The 22,748-nt window shown below is 54.8% G+C and overlaps 1 protein-coding gene across 2 annotated transcripts in view; it reads left to right on the top strand.

The window, feature by feature from the left end:
* The first annotated feature begins 1,031 nt into the window (after positions 1–1,031).
* Positions 1,032–22,748, top strand: part of CPLX1 (complexin 1) — a 40,921-nt gene continuing 19,204 nt past the window's right edge. The window contains exons 1-2 of one of the 2 annotated variants that reach the window (XM_054484340.2): positions 1,032–1,051; positions 3,173–3,282. In XM_054484340.2, the coding sequence (XP_054340315.1) occupies positions 3,252–3,282 (31 nt within the window). In that variant the 5' untranslated portion in view covers positions 1,032–1,051; positions 3,173–3,251. Of the gene's footprint in view, positions 1,052–1,536; positions 1,654–3,172; positions 3,283–22,748 lie in introns of those variants that run through there. The other variant, XM_054484339.2, reaches the window with a different exon arrangement.

Genomic DNA, 22,748 nt, shown 5'->3' with positions numbered 1-22,748 from the left:
CGAGAAGCGACCTCTTTCCTGGACCCAAACATCTCACCCTTGCTGTCCCCTCCCAGGTCCTGAGGAGACTAGAGGAGCAGACCGAGCAGACCAGGCTGGGGCTCAGGCCGGGCCCCCAGGCATCTGGAAACAGAGAGTCCACTCCATAGCATATCCAGCTGGAGGTGCGTGAGGACTGAGGCCTCCCACGGGGGGAGGTGATGACCTGACGGGACACCAGGGACCCAGGGGTGGCTGGCAAGAAGGGGTCTGGGGATGTGTCCTGCCTCCTGTCCCTGAGCCCAACCTTCTGAGCCCACTTGGCTCAGATCCAGGGAGAGAGGAACCGACGGTGCTGGGGGTGCCCATGGCTTCCAGCCAGGGAGGCTGAAGAGACCCCAATCCTAGGGCATGGGCTCCCTCTGGGAGGTTGGCTGTGAACCCCCAGGCCCACGGGACCCTCATGGCTGCCTCAGGGAGCCCCCGTGGGCTCGGCCCTGGTGACTTCACCCTTCCCTCTCCCCCAGCTCTCCCTTCCTCTGCGAAGGGTCCCCTGCCAGGTCAGCAGAGGAGTGGGGACGGGGGCAGAGGCGCTGGGGCCAAGGCTGGGGGGTCCAGGCTTCTGAGTCCTCCTGAGCTCAGGCTAAACACGGGGCACCGGAGGGGATGGGGCTGAGGGCGGAGGAGGGGCCGCATCCTCCCTGCGCCAGCGGAGTCCCCGGGACTCAGCAGTGAGGGGACAGTGACAAGTTAATGCGGCGGCCACCGGCAGCGGCCCCCCTCCCCACTCCCCACCCCCACCCCGCCAGGAGCACAAGGCAGCCCTAGGGTCCCGGTGCGCCCCATCCGTCCCGCCGCCTGGCTCCCGACACTGCACAGCACGCACCGCAGGGCCGACCTTGCGGCGACCCCGCTCTCCCGCAGTGCCGCGTCCGCTGCAGAGGAAATCCCGGGGGCCAGGAGAGGGAGCGGTGGGGTCTCTGGCCTTCGTCCCGATGAAGGAAACAGCGACTCCGTTACACTGAAAGTGAGCCCGGGCCGGCCTGCGGGTCTCCGGCTGCGAGGGGCTTGGGTGGGTTTTCAGGGGTCTGGGGGCCCCCTTCTCCCGCCCTGCGATACGGGGAGGTCGGGGTAGAGGGATCGGGGCGGCGGGCGGCGCTCAGGGACACGGTCACCGGAGAATGGGGGGGCAGCGACTCCCCCTAACCCCTGACCCTTCCGCCCGGGAGGCAGCGACTTCTCCGCCCGAGGGTTTCGCACCCACCGGCCCCGCGCGGACCCTGTAGGGAGCAGGCCCGCACCGTCGGGCTGGGGGCGGGGGCGCCGGCCCGGGGGCGCCCAGATCAGGGGCGGGCGGGGGTCGCAGGCGCCGGCCGGGGAAGGTGGCGCCCGGGCCGGGATGGAGGGGGGCGGGGGCGCGTCGCTCGGGTCCGCCCCCGCCCCCGCACCCGCACCCGCACCCGCCCCCGCCCCCGCCCAGCGCCCGCGGCCCCGCCCCTCGGCGCTCCCCTCCCCCTGCTCGTCACGCTCGGACGCGGGCGGGGGGCGGGGAGCGCCTCGGAGTGACGCGCCCTCCTCGCGGTGCCCTTCAGCCGCCGCCGCAGCTCACCGGGCGCCACATGGACCCAGCCGGCCCGAGCGCGCCCCGCCGCTGACCGCCCGCGCCCCGGGAAGGTAACCGCGCCCCGAGCGCAGCGCGCGCCCGGCCTCCGCTCCCCGGGTCTCCCCTCCCGGCCCCGGCTTCTCCCCCCGGCCCCGGCTTCTCCCGGCTTCTCCCCCCGGCCCCGGCTTCTCCCCCCGGCCCCGGCTTCTCCCGGCTTCTCCCCCCGGCCCCGGCTTCTCCCCCCGGCCCCCGCTTCTCCCCCCGGCCCCCGCTTCTCCCCGCTTCTCCCGCCGGCCCCGGTTTCTCCTCCCCGGCCCCCCTTCTCCCCGCGGCCCCGGCTTCTCCCGGCTTCTCCCCCCGGCCTCCGCTCCCCAGGTCTCTCCTCCCCGGCCCCGGCTTCTCCCCCCGGCCCCGGCTTCTCCCCGCAGCCCCCGCTTGTCTCCCGGGCTCGGCGCGCGCGGGGTCCGGGGCGGGCGCTGTCCACTGCCGCGGTGCTGAAGCGGCCCCCGCGGTCCCGGCCCGCGCCCGGCCTCCTCCTCGCTTCTTCCTGTCTCGAGGCTCCCCCTCTCCTCCCTCGCCCTCTTTCTTTCCTCTCCTGGCGCGCTCCCGCCTGAGGGCCGCTCGCCCGCCCGCAAAGCCGAGGGGTGCGGGCGCGGCGGGGCTGGAGCCCTGCGGGTTTGCGGGGCCCGGCCGTGCCCTCCTTCCCCGCGCCGCGGGAGCCAGGGGAGAAGTTTGGAGGAGAATCGGCGCTGCGGCAAAGGCTCCGAGGGGCGCTCCCCGCCCGCCGCCCTCCTAGTCCCCGCGCGAGTCTCCTTCCTCTGCGGAGGGCGAGGGGTGAACCGTCAAACAGTGTCTCTCCAGGGACCTGGGTTTCCCCGATAGGAGAGACCCCGCAAAAGCGGGCGGCGCACTGCGGCTGCTGTGATTTCAGAAAGCGGCTTCCCAAGAGGGGACCAGAGCGCCCCACCCCACCCCATGCACACCCCCAGGGCGGGGGTGCTCTGTCCCCGTCCCCACGTGTTCCCTGAAGGCTGAGCCCCCTGAAGTTTCTCCGCAACCCCGATCTCTTCTACGTGGGCCATGTGGGGGGACACTGACTGCAGTGCCGTCAGGGATAGGGTCACCCAAGCCTCCCTGGTCAGAAGCCACAGGAGCCCGCCCTGAAGGGCACCCGCTCAAAGACCCACCCCCAACCCTTCTCCACGGCCCTGGGCTCCGGACCACCACGGAGGCGCGGCTCCAGACACTGAGCTGCAGAGCGGAGCAGTCACCTTCAAACGCCCCCTGGGCCCCGCCCCTGCTTCCGCAGCCTGGCGCCAGGCGCCTCTGAGCGATGCCCCCTAAGCTGTCAGCAGCCCTCCCTGCAGGGGCTTCAGACACCCCAGGAGCTGGGGAGACCGCTTTCAGGTCCTCCGGGGTCCTGGTTTGGGTGTGGGGACAGAAGCCCCTCACGAAGGACTTCCCAGGCAGCCGCTCTTGGTGCGGGAGGGTCCAGCCCACAAGGTATTGCGGGTAGGGAATGATGGTCTCTGGGGAAGGCCAGGCAGGGGCCTGCTCAGGGTGACCTGTGACCACTTCACTCTCCCCCAGGAAGAACACTCACTCCCGGCCACACTTGCATGTGAGTTCTGACCCTTGGAGGAGCCGCTGTGGAATCAGAGCAATCGCCATGGAGTTTGTGATGAAGCAGGCCCTAGGAGGTAGGAAGCAGGAGGTGGGGTGGGGAGGGGCCGGGCCGCTGGGACAGGCGGACATGGAGAGACCACCACAGCAGCTGCTCCTCATCTGGCCCACTGCAGCAGCGCCCCTGCAGCCACACAGCCACCCACGCAGCCCTGCACAGGAGCCTGGGGCAGAGGAGCAAGGACGGTGCCCAGCAGTGCCCCCAGCCCAGCCCTTTTCGAGGCCCCGAGCCAGAACTGGTGTCCCTGGCGGGACAGGGGCTGCCCTGTAAGCTCACTTTGCCCCACTGCTGTGGTCGGGGCAGAGCCCATGGACCACGCTGATGCACGTCCTGGGAGAGGGTGGACACCCTGGCGTAGGCTTTGCAGGGCCAATTCTAACTGGCCGGGCTGGGCAGCCCCCAAGGGGGCTTCCTTCCAGATGAGGAGAGCCAAGTGGTGGCAGAGCAGGATGCAGGCGGTGGCCTCAGGGACAGGCGTGGGGACAGAGCTGGCCTGTGCATCTGGCGAGGACCCTGTGGGTTTCACTTGGGTGAGGCAGCGCCATCCTCAGGGAGCCAGGGCTTGCTGGTTACAGGAGCAAAGGAAAAGGCCCGAAACAGCTTGTGTGTCTCGACCGCCTCCCAGGCGGGATGTGCAGCCTTTTTTGTGTGTACTGGGGTGGGGGCAGGCCCCCTTCCAACCTGCTGTCTGCTATTTGAAAGGAACCTCATCCCCACTTGGCCCAAGGTTGTCATTGTGGCCAGAGAGCACGTCAAGGGCAGTGGCTGGGTTCCTAGACCAGGAGGTGGGCAGGGCCTGGGCCATGCTGGTACAGACGTGTCCTGGCAGAGCTGATGGGTCAACTCAGGCCTCGGGGCTGTCCTGGCGAGTCTCAGTTTTGCTCAGAGCCGTCCATCCTGTGTTCCCCCAGCACCAGTGCCCAGAACTCCTGTGAGGGGAACCTGTGGCCAGTGCCCGATTCTACCACTAGAGACGTCTTGCTTGGGTGGCCTCCACAGGGGAACATCCTCACCTGATGCCGTTCACACCTTGGTGTGAGTCAGGCCTCCTGGGAGCATTTCTGCAGTGGGGGAGCTGGCCGGGTTCGAGGGGCCAGGGACAAGGGTGGACAGAGGGCAGGCGCTGCTTCCCCCAGGACAGGAGCTGCCTGCCTGGTTGTCTCCCGGAGGGTGGCTGTGCTTCCACTCAACACAAATTAAATGAAAAGATGTTGAGCCTGGCCTGGGGCCACATCCCTGAAATTTCGTGGTCAAGGGTAAGCAGCAGGTTGAGTCTAATTATGATTGCGTCACCGGGCCGTGATTCAGGGACAAGCCTGCATCTGCACTGGGAGGGACGCACGTTCCACCTAGGGAGTCCCAGGCTGTTACAGATAATTAATTAGGTGGCTAATTCAGGCCCTGAGGTGGGCTTGTAAGAAACTGAAATATCTTATTTGGCTGTCTACATGACTGAAATTAGCTGGGTAATTACCAGCCTGAATTCCCTTTTTGTTTCATGGCAGCCCAAAGTTTCTCCAGCAGCAGCAACTGGGCAGACGTTGCTCAGCGTGCTGGAGCTGAGTGGGGGCAGCCGGCGGACCCCGGGGGGGCGCCACGCTGAGTGCTGCCCAGAGCACCCACATTAGCTTTGCAGAGCACGTGAAGCTCGGAGCCAGCGCTGCTGAGGGTGGGAGCTGGTGGGAGGCTTCCAGGCGAGACCTTGTTTTCTGCCTCTGCGCCTCTGTCCCTCACCTGGCGAGCCTCATTGTTGCTGTCTCAGGATGTGTGTGAGTGAGACAGAGCAAGACAGAGATGGGAAATGGGGGAACCTCCAGACAGCATGACAGAGCTTGGCAGAGACCCTAAGAGAAGTATTGAGAAACAGACCAAGCCCCAGACACAAAGAAGCTGGCAGGAGAAGGAGCAGGAGGCACAGAGAGAGGCGAACCCAGAAACAGGGTTGGGGAGGGGGAGCTGGAGAAAGAAAATGACAGCCCAGAAACAAAGACACGAATGTGTTATTCAGCACACACAGGGACAGACAGGTGAAATCAGAGAAGGCACGTCAGAGACAGAGGCAGAGGGGGAGACAGAGAAAGAGGGAGAGACGGAGACAGAGACAGAGGGAGAGACAGAGACAGAGGGAGACAGAGAGACAGAGACAGGGAGAAGCAGAGACAGGGAGAGATGGGAGCAGAGGGAGAGACAAAGGGATACAGAGAGAGACAGACAAAGGAAGAGGGCAGAGAGAGGCAGAGGGAGAGACAGAGACAGAGGGAGAGACAGAGAGACAGAGACACAGTTAGAGAGATAGAGATGGAGACAGAGACAGAGGGAGAGACAGTGGGGAGAGAGATGCATTAGAAACGAACTGCTAAGAGGAGTCAGGGCCAGGAGCGCAGGCAGCATGGCACATGCACACGTGCACGCCGGTCAGAGGGTGCAGCAGAGAGGAGGAAGAGGTGAGGACCTGCCCGCGGCTCTGGGCAGGGGGACAGGCCTGGTTAAATCAAGACCATTCGGGGGCTGTCCGTGGCAGGCTGGGCTGCAGGTGTGTCTTGCTGAGGAGTGAGTGGCTCAGGGCCTGCTCATCTGACCCAACCCTGGGTCTCAAGGAGGGACCCCTGTTGGGGCCACCGAGGGAAGGGAGCGTGGTGGCTGCGGGGGTGACCACTCATGGGGGAGCGGGAGGCTCCTCTGCAGCAAAAGTGGCATTGAACTGGGGCCGGGCCTCCCCCCACAACACGTGGGTCCGGATCCAGGGTCCTCAAGGGAGTGATTTAAAGAAACTGGTTTCCTCAGGCCAGAAAGTTGCAAACACGGCCTGGGAGCTCTGTGGACAGTGTGGAGGAACGTGGCACGTGTGGGTGCCGTGATCACTGCAGACCCTTATGGGGCTAAATTTGGCAGAAGCGAGCAGTCACCCGCTCTCCCGTCCTTCCGCCTTGACACACGCCCTGTTTAAACACGCTCAGGTCCTCGGGAGTGTGTGGGGCAGGCGGGCAGGGGCAGGCAGGGCAGGTGGGAGACGGCTTGGAGGATGCATGTGCGGAGAGGCTGGGATGCAGAGTGGGAGGCAGCCAGACACTCAGGAGAGCCTCTGACAGCCCCAGCGACGGAGCCCAAGGCAGGACTCACCCATGCTCGGCTCTGCCACGTGTGGGGAGGTCTAGTGGGCAGGTCCAGTGACTCTGGTGGTTCAGTCACGATGGACAGTGTCCGGCAGTGAATGCCCCTAACCCAGCCAGGCCCAACCCGGGGGGGGGGGGGCAGCCTGGCCTGGGCTCGGTGGAGAAGCTGTCCTTGTCCCCAGAGAGTGGCACGGTTTTGGGTTCTGTGTCCAGTCCTACATGGGGAGGGAAGGAGGTGAACGTCTGGGAAGAACACACTGCAGGGGTGCGGTCCTGGGTTTGGCGTGAGGAGGAGGATAGTGGTCACCCAAGCTGGGGTGGACGAGAAGTGTCTCGTGGACGGCCCAGGCAGGAAGTGCAGGGTTCTACCCTGTGGGAGAACCCCTCCGCACCCCCCGTGGGGCTGGGCTGTGAGTTCTCGGCAGGAACAACCCAAGGGGCTTGTGGGGGCCACCAGTGTCCACCTTGGGGGTTCACGCGAGGCTGGTGAGGGGTGTCCACCTTGGGGATTCACGCGAGGCGGGTGAGGGGTGTCCACCTTGGGGGTTCACGTGAGACTGGTGAGGAGTGCAGTTGGGAAAGAATCGCCCTGTGTGAGCAGAGACCACCAGAGCCAGGAGTCCAGGCCAGGGATGCCCTGAGCCACAATGCAGCCAACACCAGCATCTCCCCCAGCCCTCCACGGGGATGGAGGGAGCACCTCCTTCCTCTTTCTCGGCACCAAAGTGGGGCTCAGCACTCACCATCCGGGACCTCAGGCAGGGCCATGGAGGCAGCTGGGTTCTGGGCAGTCCTGCCCTGATTCCCAGCGTCCACCCCTGAGACTTACACCATGGGCAAGGTTGGGTGTCCATCCTGTCCCAGACAGAGATCCCTCTGGCTCTCCTGCCTCTCCCTTCTTGCCCAGTTTGGAGCTCAGCCTTCTCTATTTATTGGGGACCCCACAGGCTGCCGGTGGTTGAGGCAATGGGGGATTCTGCCAGTTCCTGCTCCATTGGGCCACTGACCAGGCTCTCTGGACCTGGGAGGACGGTGGAGCTGCAGGCTGGACGGAGCTGGGTCCGGGAGGACGGTAGAGCTGCGGGCTGGGCTGAGCTGGGTCCGGGAGGACGGTGGAGCTGCGGGCTGGGCTGAGCTGGGTCCGGGAGGACGGTGGAGCTGCGGGCTGGGCTGAGCTGGGCCCGGGAGGACGGTGGAGCTGCGGGCTGGGCTGAGCTGGGCCCGGGAGGACGGTGGAGCTGCGGGCTGGGCTGAGCTGGGTCCGGGAGGACGGTGGAGCTGCGGGCTGGGCTGAGCTGGGTCCGGGAGGACGGTGGAGCTGCGGGCTGGGCTGAGCTGGGTCCGGGAGGACGGTGGAGCTGCGGGCTGGGCTGAGCTGGGTCCGGGAGGACGGTGGAGCTGCGGGCTGGGCTGAGCTGGAGCTGGGAGGACGGTGGAGCTGTGGGCTGGGCTGAGCTGGAGCTGGGAGGACGGTGGAGCTGCAGGCTGGGTGAGTCTCTTGAATTCCACATGGGGAAGATTCTTTTGGCTACAAGTGACAATCAGAGGAAGAGGAGCTTGAATTGGGGTGACGATGTGTCAGGAGGTGGCCCAGCTGCTGAGCGATGCCACTGGGGACCTGGTGCCATCAGGAGCCACCTTTGTCCTCAGTGGATCTTTCATGCTCAGCTGCTCCTCACAATCTCAAAGTGGCTGCTGCTGCTCCAGCATTGCATCCATAGTCAGGGAAGGAAAAAGAGAGGAGCTAAGGGTCAACCCCTTCATCTGTTTAGTGGTGGTCTTTACGGACTCTCACGGAGGGTTTCCATTTACTTGCCACAGCTAGAAGAAGAAGGTGGGGGCCAAGGTGGGCCCATCCTACTCCAAACGGGGGCCGGGTGTTGGGCAGGCTTCCCACAGTGCCTGACTCACACCCAAGTTGGGGAGACTTGGTTTCTGGTGCAGAACCGCTAGGCAATGACCCCCTAGCAGTGTGTCCTTCCCAGCCTTACTCCTTAGAACAAGGCACGTGCTCGAAAGGCAGTTTGCAAACACTTAACAGTAAAATACCAACACTTGTTCAGAACGGACTTCACAAACGCCACGTGGTCGAGAAAGCGCTCACTCACTTTGCTGGGTTCAGCAGAGATGCCTCTTACCCCAGATTTCTGGGAGGCTGGAAGGACCCTTCAGAGAAACTGCCTTTCCTCCCGAAACCGTGAAGGGCAGTCCTTTCCTCCGGAGAGGATGCTCTTGGTTGATTAAGCTGCAACTCAATTATAAATACTTCAGCCCCAACTTGGGAATAAAATGGATATTATGCACTTCAACTGACAAAGTTATTTATGTTTTTGCCTCATTGGTTGGCAAGACGTTCCGGTTGGGGTTAGAGCATTTGTTTCAATAGCTCCTGCGTGACAGGACTACTTCAGTCCCGCTTTGCTGCCATCAGACGCTGCTGGACTCGCGCGGGGAGCGCAGAGCGTTTAATGCTGGGACATCAAACAGAACAGGAAACTGATGAAAGCTTCAGAATGAACATTGAGTCCACGCAAATCTGATGCTGCCAAACTTCAGAGAACCTAGGTCTCCTGGTCCACACGGAGATCAGACGAGGGGGACACTGAGTGCCTGGCGGCCCTTCCACTAGGTGGTCCCCCGGGATGAGGCGAGGCCCCACCCTCCAGCTCCACCATCCAGTCCAGCACTGTCCTTGGCCGCGGGCACTGCTGTCCTTGCCTGCGGAGCCGAGCGCCTGGCTCTCCAAGACGACAGCACCTGGTCCTGGCTTTCAGGAGAGGACGCGTGGAGACAGAGGAGAGGTGGACGTGCCAATGAGTGACCCAAGCAGTGCCAAGCTCGGCGGCAGATGGCGCAGCCGCCGGTTTCCAGGACAGTTGTAATCCTTGGCCCTCATTTGGCCTCTTCCTGTCACTCACATGGAGCGGCTTTCCTGGCCTCGGCGGTGTGGACGGGGGGCCGTGGCCATGGTTGCAGGACCCCGGCCCCAGCGCAGGTCAGCGTCTCATCCCAGGTGAGCTAATGAAGATCTGCAAAGCCACCAGAATTGCTGAGGAGAGAAGAGGTTTTTGTGGCACTTCAGCGTGGGTGCAAAACAGAGGGAGCATTGCAGGACGTGCATCAGACACTGGGCCTGGGGACCTGTGAGGCCACCACGTCAGCCTCTCTGAGACGGTGGCAGTCGAGGCCCGTGGCGGGGCTGGGGCTGGTCCACAGTCAACTTGACAAAGCAAGGTGGTGGCGGCCAGCCAGGCCCAGGGCCCCTGGGTGTCAGCAGGTGAGCAGGTCAGGCGGGCACGGCCCGGCGCTGCAACACCTCTCCAGCGCCTCAGTGCCTCCCCTCCCCGAGGGCTGGGGCGAACCAGGCTTGGCTTGGACCTGTGCTCAGCTGCACTGGGGCCTCTCGGGCAGTAGGCTGGACACCCAGCTCTCAGGAGGGGTGTGGGCTTGTCTGCAATGCAAGAACAGGAGCCAAAAGCCAACTTTCTTTTACACCAGATTGACCTGTGGTCATTCTTCTGACCTTGCGCAGTGCACTCGGGGATGACAGGTGGACAGTGAGCCACCCCCGAGGGCGGTGGCGTCTCCAGTGTCCCCTGTCAGACTTGGCTTCTCGGATGCTGGTTTATTCCTTCACACCAGATGGGGAAAATATTCTGAGTTACTACGTCCAGGGTGCCCACAGGACCTCCCCTCATGGCTGGTGGGAACAACGCACCCTCCAATGGGCACCTGGGGAGGGTCTCTGGCCAGCAGCATCTCCAGATGGAAGTGGAGGGGAAGGGAGCCCCAGGGCCTGGAGGAGGGAATCCTCATGGCCAAGGGGGCGCCAGGGAATGGGGCGGTCACTGCAAGTCATCTGCTCCATGCAGTCATCAGGGTGTAGGGATTCCTGATGCTTCATCCTTACTTAAAATTTTTCTCTTAATTAATATTAAATTATCCTGATTATGCTGGGTCTTGTTTTAATTTTTGCCTAGGCGTCTCCTTGGACTGATTTTTTTTTTCTTTTTGAGACAGAGTCTCGCTCTATTGCCCAGGCTGGAGTGCAGTGGTGCGATCTCAGCTCATGTAACCTCTGCCTCCCGGATTCAAGCAATTCTCCTGCCTCAGCCTCCTGAGTAGCTGGGATTACAGGTGCGCACCACCGCGCCCGGCTAATTTTTTTTTTTTTGTATTTTAGTAGACGGGGTTTCACTGTATTGCCCAGGCTGGTCTCGAACTCCTGAACTCAGGCAATACACCTGCCTCGGCCTCCCAAAGTGCTGGAATTACAGGCGTGAGCCACCGCGCCCGGCCTGATTTTTTTTTTTTTTTTAACATTCACCCAGTATGCCCCTGCTGAGCCTTGCTTAACATTTCTGTCACTTTATGTGGGCTGCCATTCAGAAATACATGTAGTTGGATTTCATTTTTTATCTAATTGGAGCCTTAATGCATCTGTTTAATGTGCACTGTTTTGACCAACATATGTGATCTAACCTCTGTCATCTTCGTTGTTGCCTTTTTAAACGCTTTCTTGCTGTTTCATTTATTTTAACTTAATGTAGGGACCATATTTTCTCTTTAAAACCTCTGCAGTGCTTTGGAATGTGCGTGCTCTTTGAAAACATGACGTAAGCTCTAATTGCCAGAGTTGAAAATGATGCAGTGTATTTCCAGTCCTTGCCAACACACTTCCAGGACTTCTGCGCGCTTTATACTCTTCCTACTCCTCTCCTATCTTTTGGTCTTTGTAATTTTTGAGACAGGGTCTTGCTCTGTCACCCAGGCTGGAGTGCAGCGGAGCGATCACAGCTCACTGCAGCCTCAACTTCCCGGGCTCAAGTGAGCCTTCTACCTTAGCCTCCTGAATAGCTGGGACTATAGGTGTGTACCACCACACTTGGCTAATTTTTTTTTTTTTTTAAGACAGGGTCCCACCATGTTTCCCAGGCTAGGAAGAGAATTCAAATAATAAGTATAAAGAAGTGGTATGAGAAAATCACTGGGAAAATTGAGATACTGCATTGTTTTGAAATCATTCATCACTTCATTTATGAATATTTTTGGCTGGGCGCAGTGGCTCATGCCTGTAATCCCAGCACTTTGGGAGGCTGAGGCAGGTGGATCACGAGGTCAGGAGTTCAAGACCAGCCTGGCCAACATGGTGAAACCCTGTTCTCTACTAAAAATACAAAAGTTAGCCGGGCCTGGTGGTGGGCGCCTGTAATCCCAGCTACTCCGGAGGCTGAGGCAGGAGAATTGCTTGAACCCAGGAGGTGGAGGTTGCAGTGAGCCGAGATTGCACCACTGCACTCCAGCCTGGGTGACAGAGCGAGACTGTGTCTCAAAAAAAAAAAAAAGAATATTTTCACGGAGAATGCCTTCAGATCCACTTGTAAATTTAAGAGACACTGCAAAGTTGCTAGTGCTGTTGATTTATTAGGACTAGTGAGTGCAGTCAGTGAGCTGACGTCTCAGGCTGGTGAGAAGAACCAGCCTCCAAGATGAATATAATGAATATAACTTAAATAGCTCAACATAAACATTGTAACAAATATAATTTCCCTTAACAGGCGTTTATATTCTCAAGGACAGACAACAAAAGATCTTTGAATGGGTGGATAGTTCAGGGAAGTCTTTGTTTATTTTGCAGACATTTAGACAGAAAGTCAACTTTTTGATGATGGGATATGGAATAAGTAGAGACCTAAGTCCAAGTTACAGAAGTTGGAAGTCATGTGTAAATGTCTGCAACTTCCCCACCCGTTGTAACAAGAGCCTGGGCAGCGGCCAGGTTTGCAGTGGCAAACACTTGTATCAACAGCCTCTCATAGTGCTTCTCCAAGTGCCGCTGAGATTTATGACCTGTGAAACCTGTTACAACTGCATTTGAGACTGAACAAGATACTGTGGAACTTACAATGATGGACTTCTCAAGCTGCCCCACTCAGAGGTGTGTGTCTTACGTTTCTGAGTAAGTGCCACACGGGGTCATCTCGGACGCCACGTGTTAACCTCCCGTAAGGGCTCCAGAGCATTCGGTGCTTACCAACCTGCTCCCATGCCCCTCCGTGGCTGTATGTAAATACTGTTCAGTGCCAAGCCCCGCAGTGCACTGTGATTACACTTCTTATAAAGTCTTTTCTTTGTTCTGTAGTTTTTGTTTTTTTTTTTTTTTTTTGAGACGGAGTCTCACTCTGTCACCCAGGCTGGAGTGCAGTGGCACAATCTTGGCTCACTGAAAGCTCCACCTCTCAGGTTCAAGCGATTCTCCTGCCTCAGCCTCTCAAGTAGCTGGGATTACAGGCACTCGCCATCATGACTGGCTAATTTTTGTATTTTTAGTAGAGACGGGGTTTCACCATGTTGGCCAGGCTGGTCTTGAACTCCTGACCTCAGATGATCCACCTGCCTCAGCCTCCCAAAGTGCTGGGATTACAGGCGTGAGCCACCATGCCCAGCCCCTTATTTTTATCTTCTAACACTTCAACTGAATTTTTAATTTCTGCATTTATATTTTTAATTTCCAAGAGCTCTTTTCTGTTTTCTAAATTTTCGTTCTCTTTACAAGTTTTCCTCTGTTCTCTGTGTTGTCTCTGAGCTCTGTTTTGGGAGCCCCCAGATAAACTGGGGTTCCAGTGTGTGAGAGCTGGCAGTCTTGCCCTAATGGGAAATGAATGGGGCTAGACCCGGTGCCTTTCATGGAATCCTTTCACCTGGTGGACGGCTTGAACCATAGTTACCCAACCCATGGCCGGGGGCCCCTCCCACAGGACACTTGTTCATACTGGCAGATGCCCCGTGGCTTGTGTCTGCCCCATGTACAGGCTATACCTGCCTGGCCATCACTCTGGCACAGGGACTCCAACCCTGTGTTCCTCCCGGACTCCTGGGGAAAACCTGGCCTGGGGTAGCCCCTGGTTCTTCAGATTTAAGGTGCAGATTCAATCCAGCACCGCGACAGGAAACAAGTTCAAAGATTTTTGCTACAGATCCTAACAGAGAGGATGCCGTGAGTCGCAGAGGCCATCCTCCATCGCCGGGTTGCATGAGGCAGGAATGAAAAGTCAGGAAGAGGGCCGGGAGTGGTGGCTCACGCCTGTGATCCCAACACTGTGGGAGGCCAAGGCGGGCGGATCACCTGAGGTCAGGAGTTCAAGATCAGCCTGGCCAACATGGTGAAACCCAGTCTCCACTAAAAATACAAAAATTAGCTGGGTGTGGTGGCAGGCACCTGTAGTCCAAGCTGCTCAGGAGGGTGAGGCAGGAGAATCACTTGAACCCAGGAGGCGGAGGTTGCAGTGAGCTGAGATTGCGCTACTACACTCCAGCCTGCCAACAGAGCGAGACTCCGTCTTAAAAAAAAAAAAAAAATCAGGCAGAGTGGGGACAGCTAGCATGATTATAAGAGGAAGTGGAGTGTGGGTCCCTTGTATTTGCAGGCAGATACCTGTATGGTCCTTTCAGAGCAAGTGGTGGGAAAAGCAGGGGTTCCACCTGCTGGACGAGAGAGAGGCCTCTGAGTTCACATGTCTGGCCACCGGCTTGGGTCACCCAGGTGTGGCTCTGCCTCCGATGCCCAGGCAGTGGTCTTTGCTGTGTCATTTTGTTACAAGCTCCTTTTCTGTCCATTTAGCTTGCAGCTTTCTTTGTATCAGAGACTTTCCCTGGATGCACATTTATGTTTCAGCGAGTCAGGAAAAGCTGTTGGAAGTCTTCTGCGCGTGTGTGGGAATTCTGGGCTTACCTGTGGGGCGAACGTGGCGAGCTGGCTTTTATGCTCGGGAATCCACATGGGTCAGGCCCTTTAGGTCTTTTGGGGAGTGTGGCTCCATCTCCCCAGAAATGGATTCTGTGTGGCTGGATGATGGATCTATGAGCAGGGCAGTGGACTGGGCTTGAGTGAGGGCTCTGTAGGGTGCAGATATTCCCTGAACTCTCTGTTTTCAAGGAATCACTTCTGCCCTTTAGGATTGGTGCCTGAGGATTGGTCTGAGTCTGGGGGTCTCTGGTTCAGTTTCTCCAAGGAAATGATTTCTTGATATCTCATTGTCACATGGATGGTGGGCCCAGTGCCCTTTGTACAGACCTTTCACCATCCCTCGTGTCTGCCCCACTCCCCTGACAGCAGGGTCTCCAGTCCCAGAGTCTTCCTGGGGTTCCGCCTGGCTGGTCAGCTTCTCAGCAGCATCTCCCTCTGCAGAGCCCATCCGTGCACCTGCTTTCCATCGTCCCCAATCTGATACCTCTGCAGAGCCCATCTGTGCACCTGCTTTCCATCGTCCCCAATCTGATACCTCTGCAGAGCCCATCTGTGCACTTGCTTTCCATCGTCCCCAGTCTGATACCTCTGCAGAGCCCATCTGTGCACCTGCTTTCCATCGTCCCCAATCTGATACCGCATTTACCTGGGCTCTCCTCTCTTGTGTTATTCTTGTGAAATTATACTATTCATTTTTTTTTTTTAAACAGAGTCTAGCTCAGCCACCCAGGCTGGAGTGCAGTGTCACAATCTTGGCTCACTGCAACCTCCGGCTCCCAGGTTCAAGCAATTCTCCTGCCTCACCCTCCCAAGTAGCTGGGACTACAGGCGTCTGCCACCACACCCAGCTAATTTTTGCATTTTTAGTAGAGACGGGGTTTCACCATGTTGGCCAGGCTGGTCTTGATCTCTTAACATCATGATCTGCCCGCCTTGGCCTCCCAAAGTCCTGGGATTACAGGTGTGAACCACCGCTTCCGGCCTGTTCAGTTTCTTTCCTCCCATCTTAGTGGGGTTGTGGAAAGGCACGTCAATAAGCATATATGTTCAATCCATCATGTTTAAACAAAACTCAGTACACTATCATTTGTAAGGGTGCCTGGCATTAGGACGGCCAGTGTTAGGACATTAGGATAGCCAGCGTTAGGACAGCCAGCATTAGAGCAGGCAGCGTTAGGACACCGGGTGTTAGCCTTAAGATGCCCAGTGTTAGGACACCCAGCGTTAGGACACCCAGCATTAGGAACGTGCTGGGATTACAGGCGTGAGCCACCGCGCCTGGCCCCTAAGTATATTCTTGAGTTTTGCTCTTGATGTGGTCAAGTTACTTAGAAAGAGTTTGGTCCTTTCCTCTCTTATTTTGGAACTTTGCTAGGTGGGATTCGAGCAGTATTCTGTCTGAAGATAATTTCCCCACACTCGAGCCCATACCCTTTTTATTACTCTGATGGACGCCCTGTGATTTATGACTTTTTCTTCTCTGTCTGTTGGGAACACTCTCATTAAAAGGCAGAATTGTCAGATTGGATAAAAAAATCAAGATCCAGTTCTGTGCTACATACAAGAAACCCACTTTAAATATAAAAAGACTCTGCTGGGCGCGGTGGCTCCTGCCTGTAGTCCCAGCACTTTGGGAGGCTGAGGCAACTGAATCACCTGAGGTCAGGAGATCGAGACCATCCTGGACAACATGGTGATACCCCTGTCTCTACTAAAAGTACAAAAAACTAGCTGGGCATGGTGGTGGGCACCTGTAGTCCCAGCTACTCGGGAGGCTGAGGCAGGAGAATCATGTGAACCCGGGAGGCAGAGGCTGCAGCGAGCCAAGATCATGCCACTGCACTCCAGCCTGGGTGACAGAGCGAGACTCTGTCTCAAATAAATAAATAAATATATAAAGACTCTAGTCAGGTAAAAGTGAAAAGATAGGGAAAAAATAAGAAGAAAACATGAGTGGCTATATTAATATAAGACCAAGGAGATTTCAGTGCAAGAAATATTGCCAAAGATGAAGGAAGTCATTTCCTGGTGATTAAGAGGTCAGTTAATCAAGAGGACATCATGGTCTCAACTGCTTCTACACCCGACGGCTGAGTTCCAACATACGTCAGCAAAGACAGAAGGAGATCACAGGAGAAACACACAAACCCACTGTTTTAGCTGGAGATACTCAACTCAAAAACTGGTACCCAAAGGACGGAGAAGCAGGAAGGATACACAGGACTTGAGCAGCACGGCCAGCCAGGCTGACCTGCTTGATGTTCACAGATGCTCTGAGCAGCGACAGCAGAGCAGGTCTTCTTCTTTTCAGGCACACATGGAGCATTTGCCAAGACACACCGTATTCGAGGTCCTGAAACAAGTCTCAGCACACGTGAAAGGGTTCAAGTCATGCAAAATATATTCTCCAACTACAATGAAATGCAATGAGAAATAAAGAAAGAAAGGTGTCTAGAAAATCCTCCAAATAGTTGGAAACTAAACAACACGCTTCTAAATAGCCCACGAGCCAAGGAAGAAATCAAAGTGGAAATTAGAGGCTGGGTGCGGTGGCTCACGTCTGTAATCCCAACACTTTGGGAGGCTGAGGAGGAAGGATTGTCTGAGGCCAGGAGTTCCAGGCCAGCTTGGGCAACATAGCAAGATCCCATCTCTATGAAAAATAAAAAATTAGCTGGGCACAGTGGTATGCACCTGTAGCACTAGCTGATTGGAGGCTAAGGTGGGAAGATCACTTGAGCTCAATAGTTTGAGGCCAGCCTGGACAACCTGGGCAATGTAGTGAGATCCCATCTCTATAAAAAATTTAAAAATTAGCTGGGCATGGTAGTGTGCCCTTGTGGTCTGAACTACTTGGGAGGCAGAGGTGGGAGGATCACTTAAGCCCAGGAGTTCAAGGCTGCAGTGAGCCATGATTTCACCACTGCATTCCAGCCAGGGTGACAGAGCAAGATCCCACTTCTTATAACAAAAGGAAATTAGAGGCTGGGCGTGGTGGCTCACACCTGTAATCCCAGCACTTTGGGAGGCTGAGGTGGGTGGATCACCTGAGCTCAGGAGTTTGAGACCATCCTGGCCAACATGGTGAAAACCCGCCTATACTAAGAATACAAAAATTAGCCAGGTGTGGTGGCGGGCACCTATAATTCCAGCTACTTGGGAGGCTGGGGCAGAAGAATCACTTGAACCCAGGAGGTGGAGTTTGCAGTGAGCCGAGACCAAGCCATTGCACTCCAGCCTGGGCAACAAGAGTGAAACTCCATCTCAAAAAAAAAAAAAGAAAAAGAAAAAAGAAAATGTGCAGAAGATTTGAATAGATATTCCCCCAAAGAAGATACGGGAATTAAAGGAATGATTATTAAGGATATATGAAGATATTCAGCAGCGCTGGTCACAGCGACACACCACAGCAAGATGCCACCACACCCACTAGGGTGGCCAGGGTCAACAGAGCCACTCTGTGGAGAAACCCACGCCCTCACGCTCTCCAGTGGGAGCTTAAAATGGCACAACCACACTGGAAAACAGCTTGGCTGTTTCTTAAAAGGCAAAATAGAAATTTAATACACAACTGAGCAATTCTGCTCCTAGACGTTGACCCAAGAGAAATGAAAGCCCAGATCCACACGGACATGTGCAGGAACAACCCACGGTTCATGCACAGGTGGGCGGGTGAAGGAGCCGTGTGCATCCACACCGTGGTGTCCTGCTCAGCATGGAGAGGGGTGAGCTGCTGGTGTGATGGGGCATCCCAGAAAGCAGCGAACTCAGTAACGGGGCCAGTCCCCCCGCCTGCTGCAGATACCACATATTGCGTGCGTCCCTTTATATAAAGTTCTAGAGAAAGCCCATAATCCATAGTGACAGGAAGTAGGTCAGTGGCTGGAGTGGTGGGTGGGAGCGGCCACACAGGCCACCACGAAACCTGAGGGCTGGATGTGTCCACTGTCGATTGTGGTGATGACTTCACACACATACACATGCGTCAAAACGGATTTAGGGTATGTCAGTTACCTCCATAAAGCTGTTTAAAAGTTGGGTTCTGAGAGTTACGGAGGACGCCTACCTTTGTGATGGTCCTGAAGTGGTCACACGTGTGGCCCCCACGGCCTGAGGTCCCCCCCACCCCCTCAGGCCACGTGTCTGTGTTCAAGGCTGAGTGAGGGAGGGAGGCAGGGCAGAGGCTCGGCAGCCACAGGGCCCCTTTCTGGGGGAGAATGAGAAGCTTTGGCCGGGCCCTACCCCATGCACCCCTGCCCTACCCAGGGCTGAAGGGGCCTTGGGGAGTCATCACCATTCCACTGTCTGTGGGCGAGGACGTGGAGTGGCGAGAGCCACCCGCCAGCCCTGAGAATAGCACCCGCGAGATACGGTTCACAGCGTGAGGAATATAATTGTGTTTGAATATTGAACCATCCTCACTTTGCTAAAATGAGCCCCACTGAGTACTCACTGTGTTTCCCATGGAATTCAGTAAGGAACGCCAGACTCTCCTCCCGCTCTGGCCCAGCGTTCAGCGCTGACATTCTCGCTGGAGCCCGGCCTGCCGCCCGCGCACTCGCGCTCTCTCTATCTCTATCGCTATCTCTCCACCAATTTTTGGCATTGCTCTTATGTTAATTTCACAAAAATAACACAGAGGATTTCCTTCTTTTTCTCCGTTCCAAGAACATTCTAAATATCATTGGAATTATCTGTTTCTTGAATGTTTGAAAGAATCCATCTGTGAATTCTTAGACATCGTTCTCAGATTTTTACAACAGGTTTTAAAGACAATCCATTTCATTCAAGTTTTTAAGTGTATTAGGAAAGTGTGTGTAAAATATTATTTGACCATCTTATTTCCTGTCTGGGTGTGGCTAGTTCTCAATCATTTCCCCTCGTTTTGTGTGTCCCGGGCTTCTTTCTGTCTTCTCACTCTGAGCAGCTGCCCGATGCCTGTTTTATGGGAGGTTCAAGACCCACCTCCTGAACTGCTGACTCTTTTGACATTTGTCTTTCTGGATGGATTCGTTTTGCCGTTAGCTTTGCAAACTCCTTTCCTCTGCCTGCCTTGGTTTGTTTGGTTGCCTTTTCTCTGGCAATTGAAGTGAGGTGTGTTTTGCTGTGTGTGCCTGGGCTTGCCGGGAGCGTGAGCATTTCAGGGAATGAACAGCATGGGCCACCCCTGAGATGCTGCTGGATTGAGGCCTCGATACATCCAGTTCCTGGAGATGTGGTAACTGTGGTTTTAATATTTTCCAACTCATTTGTTGTTAGAGAGATGTTACATTTACAAGGGTCCAGGAGGAGGATTTTTTTTATTTTTATTTATTTATTTATTTATTTACTTATTTATTTTTTGAGCCAGGGTCTCAGCTCACTGCAACCTCCACCTCCCAGACTCAAGAAATTCTCACGCCTCAGCCTCCCAGGTAGCTGAGACAACAGGTGCGTGCCACTATGCCTAGCTAATTTTTCATAATTTTTTTGTGGAGACAGGGTTTTGCCATGTTACCCAGACTGGTCTTGAGCTCCTGGGCTCAAGCAATCCAGCCACCTCACCCTCCCAAAGTGCTGGGATGACAGGTGTGACCCCCGCACCCGGCCGAGGATTTTTTGTTCCTGGTTGTGCTGCACCTGTGCCGTGACTCTGAGCCAAAGCATGCAGCCTTATTTCTGCTCTGGAAAACATATTGAGATTAATATATCAAGAAAGACAAATGTCAACAGAGGTGGCCTAACATTTTTTGACAGGTGAGATTATAAATCATTTAAAATTTATGCTTCTCTGTTTTAAAAAAAAAATTAAGGCCGGGCAAGGTGGCTCACGCCTGTAATTTCAGTACTTTGGGAGGCCGAGGACAGCGGATCATCTGAGGTCAGGAGTTTGAGACCAGCCTGACCAACACGGTGAAAACCCCATCTCTACTAAAAAAAAAAAAAAAATTGGCCGGGCATGGTGGCACCTGCCTGTAATCTCAGCTACTTGAAAGGCTGAGGCAGGAGAATCTCTTGAACCCAGGAGGCAGAGGTTGCAGTGAGCCGAGATTGTGCCACTGCACTCCAGCCGGGGCAACAAAGAGTGAAACTCCATCTCAAAAAAAAAAAATTTAGGTTCCGGGATACATGTGCAGGATGTGTAGGTTTGTTACATAGGTAGTAAACATGTACCATGATGGTTTGCTGCACCTGCCAGCCGATCACCTAGGTATTAAGCCCAGCATGCATTAGCTATTTTTCTTGATGCTCTGTCTTCCCCTGCTCCACAGGCCCCAGTGTGTGTTTTTCCCCTCCCTGTGTCCATGTGTTCTCAATGTTCAACTCCCACTTACGAGTAAGAACATGCGGTGTTTGGTTTTCTGTTCCTGTGTTAGTTTGCTGAGGATAATGGCTTCCAGCCCCATTCGTATCCCTGCAAAGGACATGATCTCATTCTTTTTTTATGGCTGTGTAGTATTCCATGTTGTATATGTACCACATTTTCTTTATCCAGTCTATCATCGATGGGCATTTGGGTTGATTCCCTATCTTTGCTATTGGGAATAGTGCTGCAATGAACATACACGTACATATATCTTTATAATAGAATGATTTATATTCTTTTGGGTATACCCAGTAATGGGATTGCTGAGTCAAATGGTATTTCTGGTTCTAGGTCTCTGAGGAATCGCCACAGTCTTCCACGGTGGTTGAACTAATTTACACTCCCATCAACAGTGTAAAAGTGTTCCTATTTCTCTGCAACCTTCCCAGCATCTGTTGTTTCTTGACTTTTTAATAATCACCATACTGACTGGTGTGAGATGGTATCTCATTGGAGTTTTGATTTGCATTTCTCTAGTGATCAGTGATGTTGAGCTTTTTTTCACAGGTTTGTTGGCCGCGTAAATGTCTTTCGTTTGGGTTCCTTGTAGATTCTGGACATTAGACCTTTGTCAGATGGATAAATTGAAAAATGTTTCTCCAATTCTGTAGGTTGTCTGCTCACTCTGATGACAGTTTGTTTTGCCATGCAGAAGCTCTTTAATTAGCTCCCACTTGTCAATTTTTGCTTTATTACAATTGCTTTTGATGTTTTCATCATGAAATTCTCAATCTTCCCTATGTCCTGAATGGTATTGCCTAGATTTTCTTCTAGGGTTTTTATACTTTTGGGTTTTACATTTAAGTCTTTAATTCACCTTGAGTTAATTTTTGTATAAGGTGTAAGGAAGGGGTCCAGTTTCCATTTTCTTCATATGGCTAGCCAGTTCTTCCAGCACCATTTATTAAATAGGGAATCCTTTCCTCATTGTTTTTGTCAGGTTTGTTGAAAATCAGATGATTGTAGGTGTGCAGGCTTATTTCTGAGTTCTCTATTCTGTTCCATTGGTCTATGTGTCTGTTTTTGTACCTGTACCATGCTGTTTTGGTTACTGTAGTCTTGTAGTATAGTTTGAAGTCAGGTATATGCTTCTCTTTTTTGTGGTAAAATATATAGCATAAAATTTACCATTTAAATTATTTTAAGTGCACAATTCAGTGGCATTAAGTACATCACAATGTTGTGCAACTAACACCTCTATTTCCAGAACTTTTCATTTCCAACTGAAACTGTCTACATTAAACACTCACTCTCCACTCTCCTTCCCCCAGCCCCTCACACCCACCACTTTACTTCCTGTCTCAATGAATTTGGCTACTCTAGGGACTCATGTAGGTGGAATCCTACAGTATTTGTCCTTTTGTGTCTGGCTTATTTCATTTAGCATAGTGTCCTCAAGGTTCATCCATGTTGCAGTTTGTGTTGGAACCTAATCCCTTTTTAAGGCTGTATAATATTCCATTCTGTTTACACCACATTGTGCTTGTCCATTCATCTGCTGATGGACACCCTGGGTTGTTTCTCCCTCTTGGTTATTGTGGTTAATGCTGCTATGAACAGCGGTATGGAGGTATCTGTGAGAGTCTCTGCTTTCAGTTCTTGTGGGTCTATACCTAGAAATGGAATCGCTAGATCATATGGCAATTCTATGTTTAATTTTTTGAGGAACTGCCAGACTGTTTCCACAGCAGCTGTGCTGTTTCTCATTCCCAACAACAAGGCACAGGGTTCCAGTTTCTTCACGTTGTTGCCAACACTTGTGATTTCCTGGTTTTTGATAATAGCCGTCTGAGTGGGTGTGAGCCGGTATCTCATTGTGGTGGAGACTGACACCTGGCCCTTGTAAGCATTCCATGAGAGCTTGAAAGGAACACCTGTTATTTTTTTTCAAGGTTTGGGTTCAGTGTGAACCTGGTGTGTAACCCTCCGATCCTCCTTCTATCTTTAGATAATCATAACAACATGGGTATATTCATACATGATTGTTTTTCCTTTTTGCCTTCCAAACATGGGCTCTGCCACGCGCTTGTCTGCCTGGGGCTCTCCGGCCGCAGCGCCCACAGCAGCCCCTCCCTCCCTCTCCAGGCCCCGGGCTTCCCCGCCGTGGATGTGCGGTGGCCGTATGGCCACACGCCCAAGATATCACCTTGTCTCCGGCCACACGCCAGGGCCGCTGCCGAGACAGACGGTGCGCGAGCGTGTGTGGGCACGTTTCTCCACAGAGGAGCACGTTTCTCCACAGAGCAGCACCCACCCTAGCAGGCCGCCGCCCAGGA

This window comes from Pongo pygmaeus, chromosome 3 (assembly GCF_028885625.2).
Source record: "Pongo pygmaeus isolate AG05252 chromosome 3, NHGRI_mPonPyg2-v2.0_pri, whole genome shotgun sequence".
Classification (NCBI taxonomy): Eukaryota; Metazoa; Chordata; class Mammalia; order Primates; family Hominidae; genus Pongo; species Pongo pygmaeus.
Note: the sequence above shows the minus strand (reverse complement) of the source record. Positions and strands in the feature narration are given on the sequence as shown.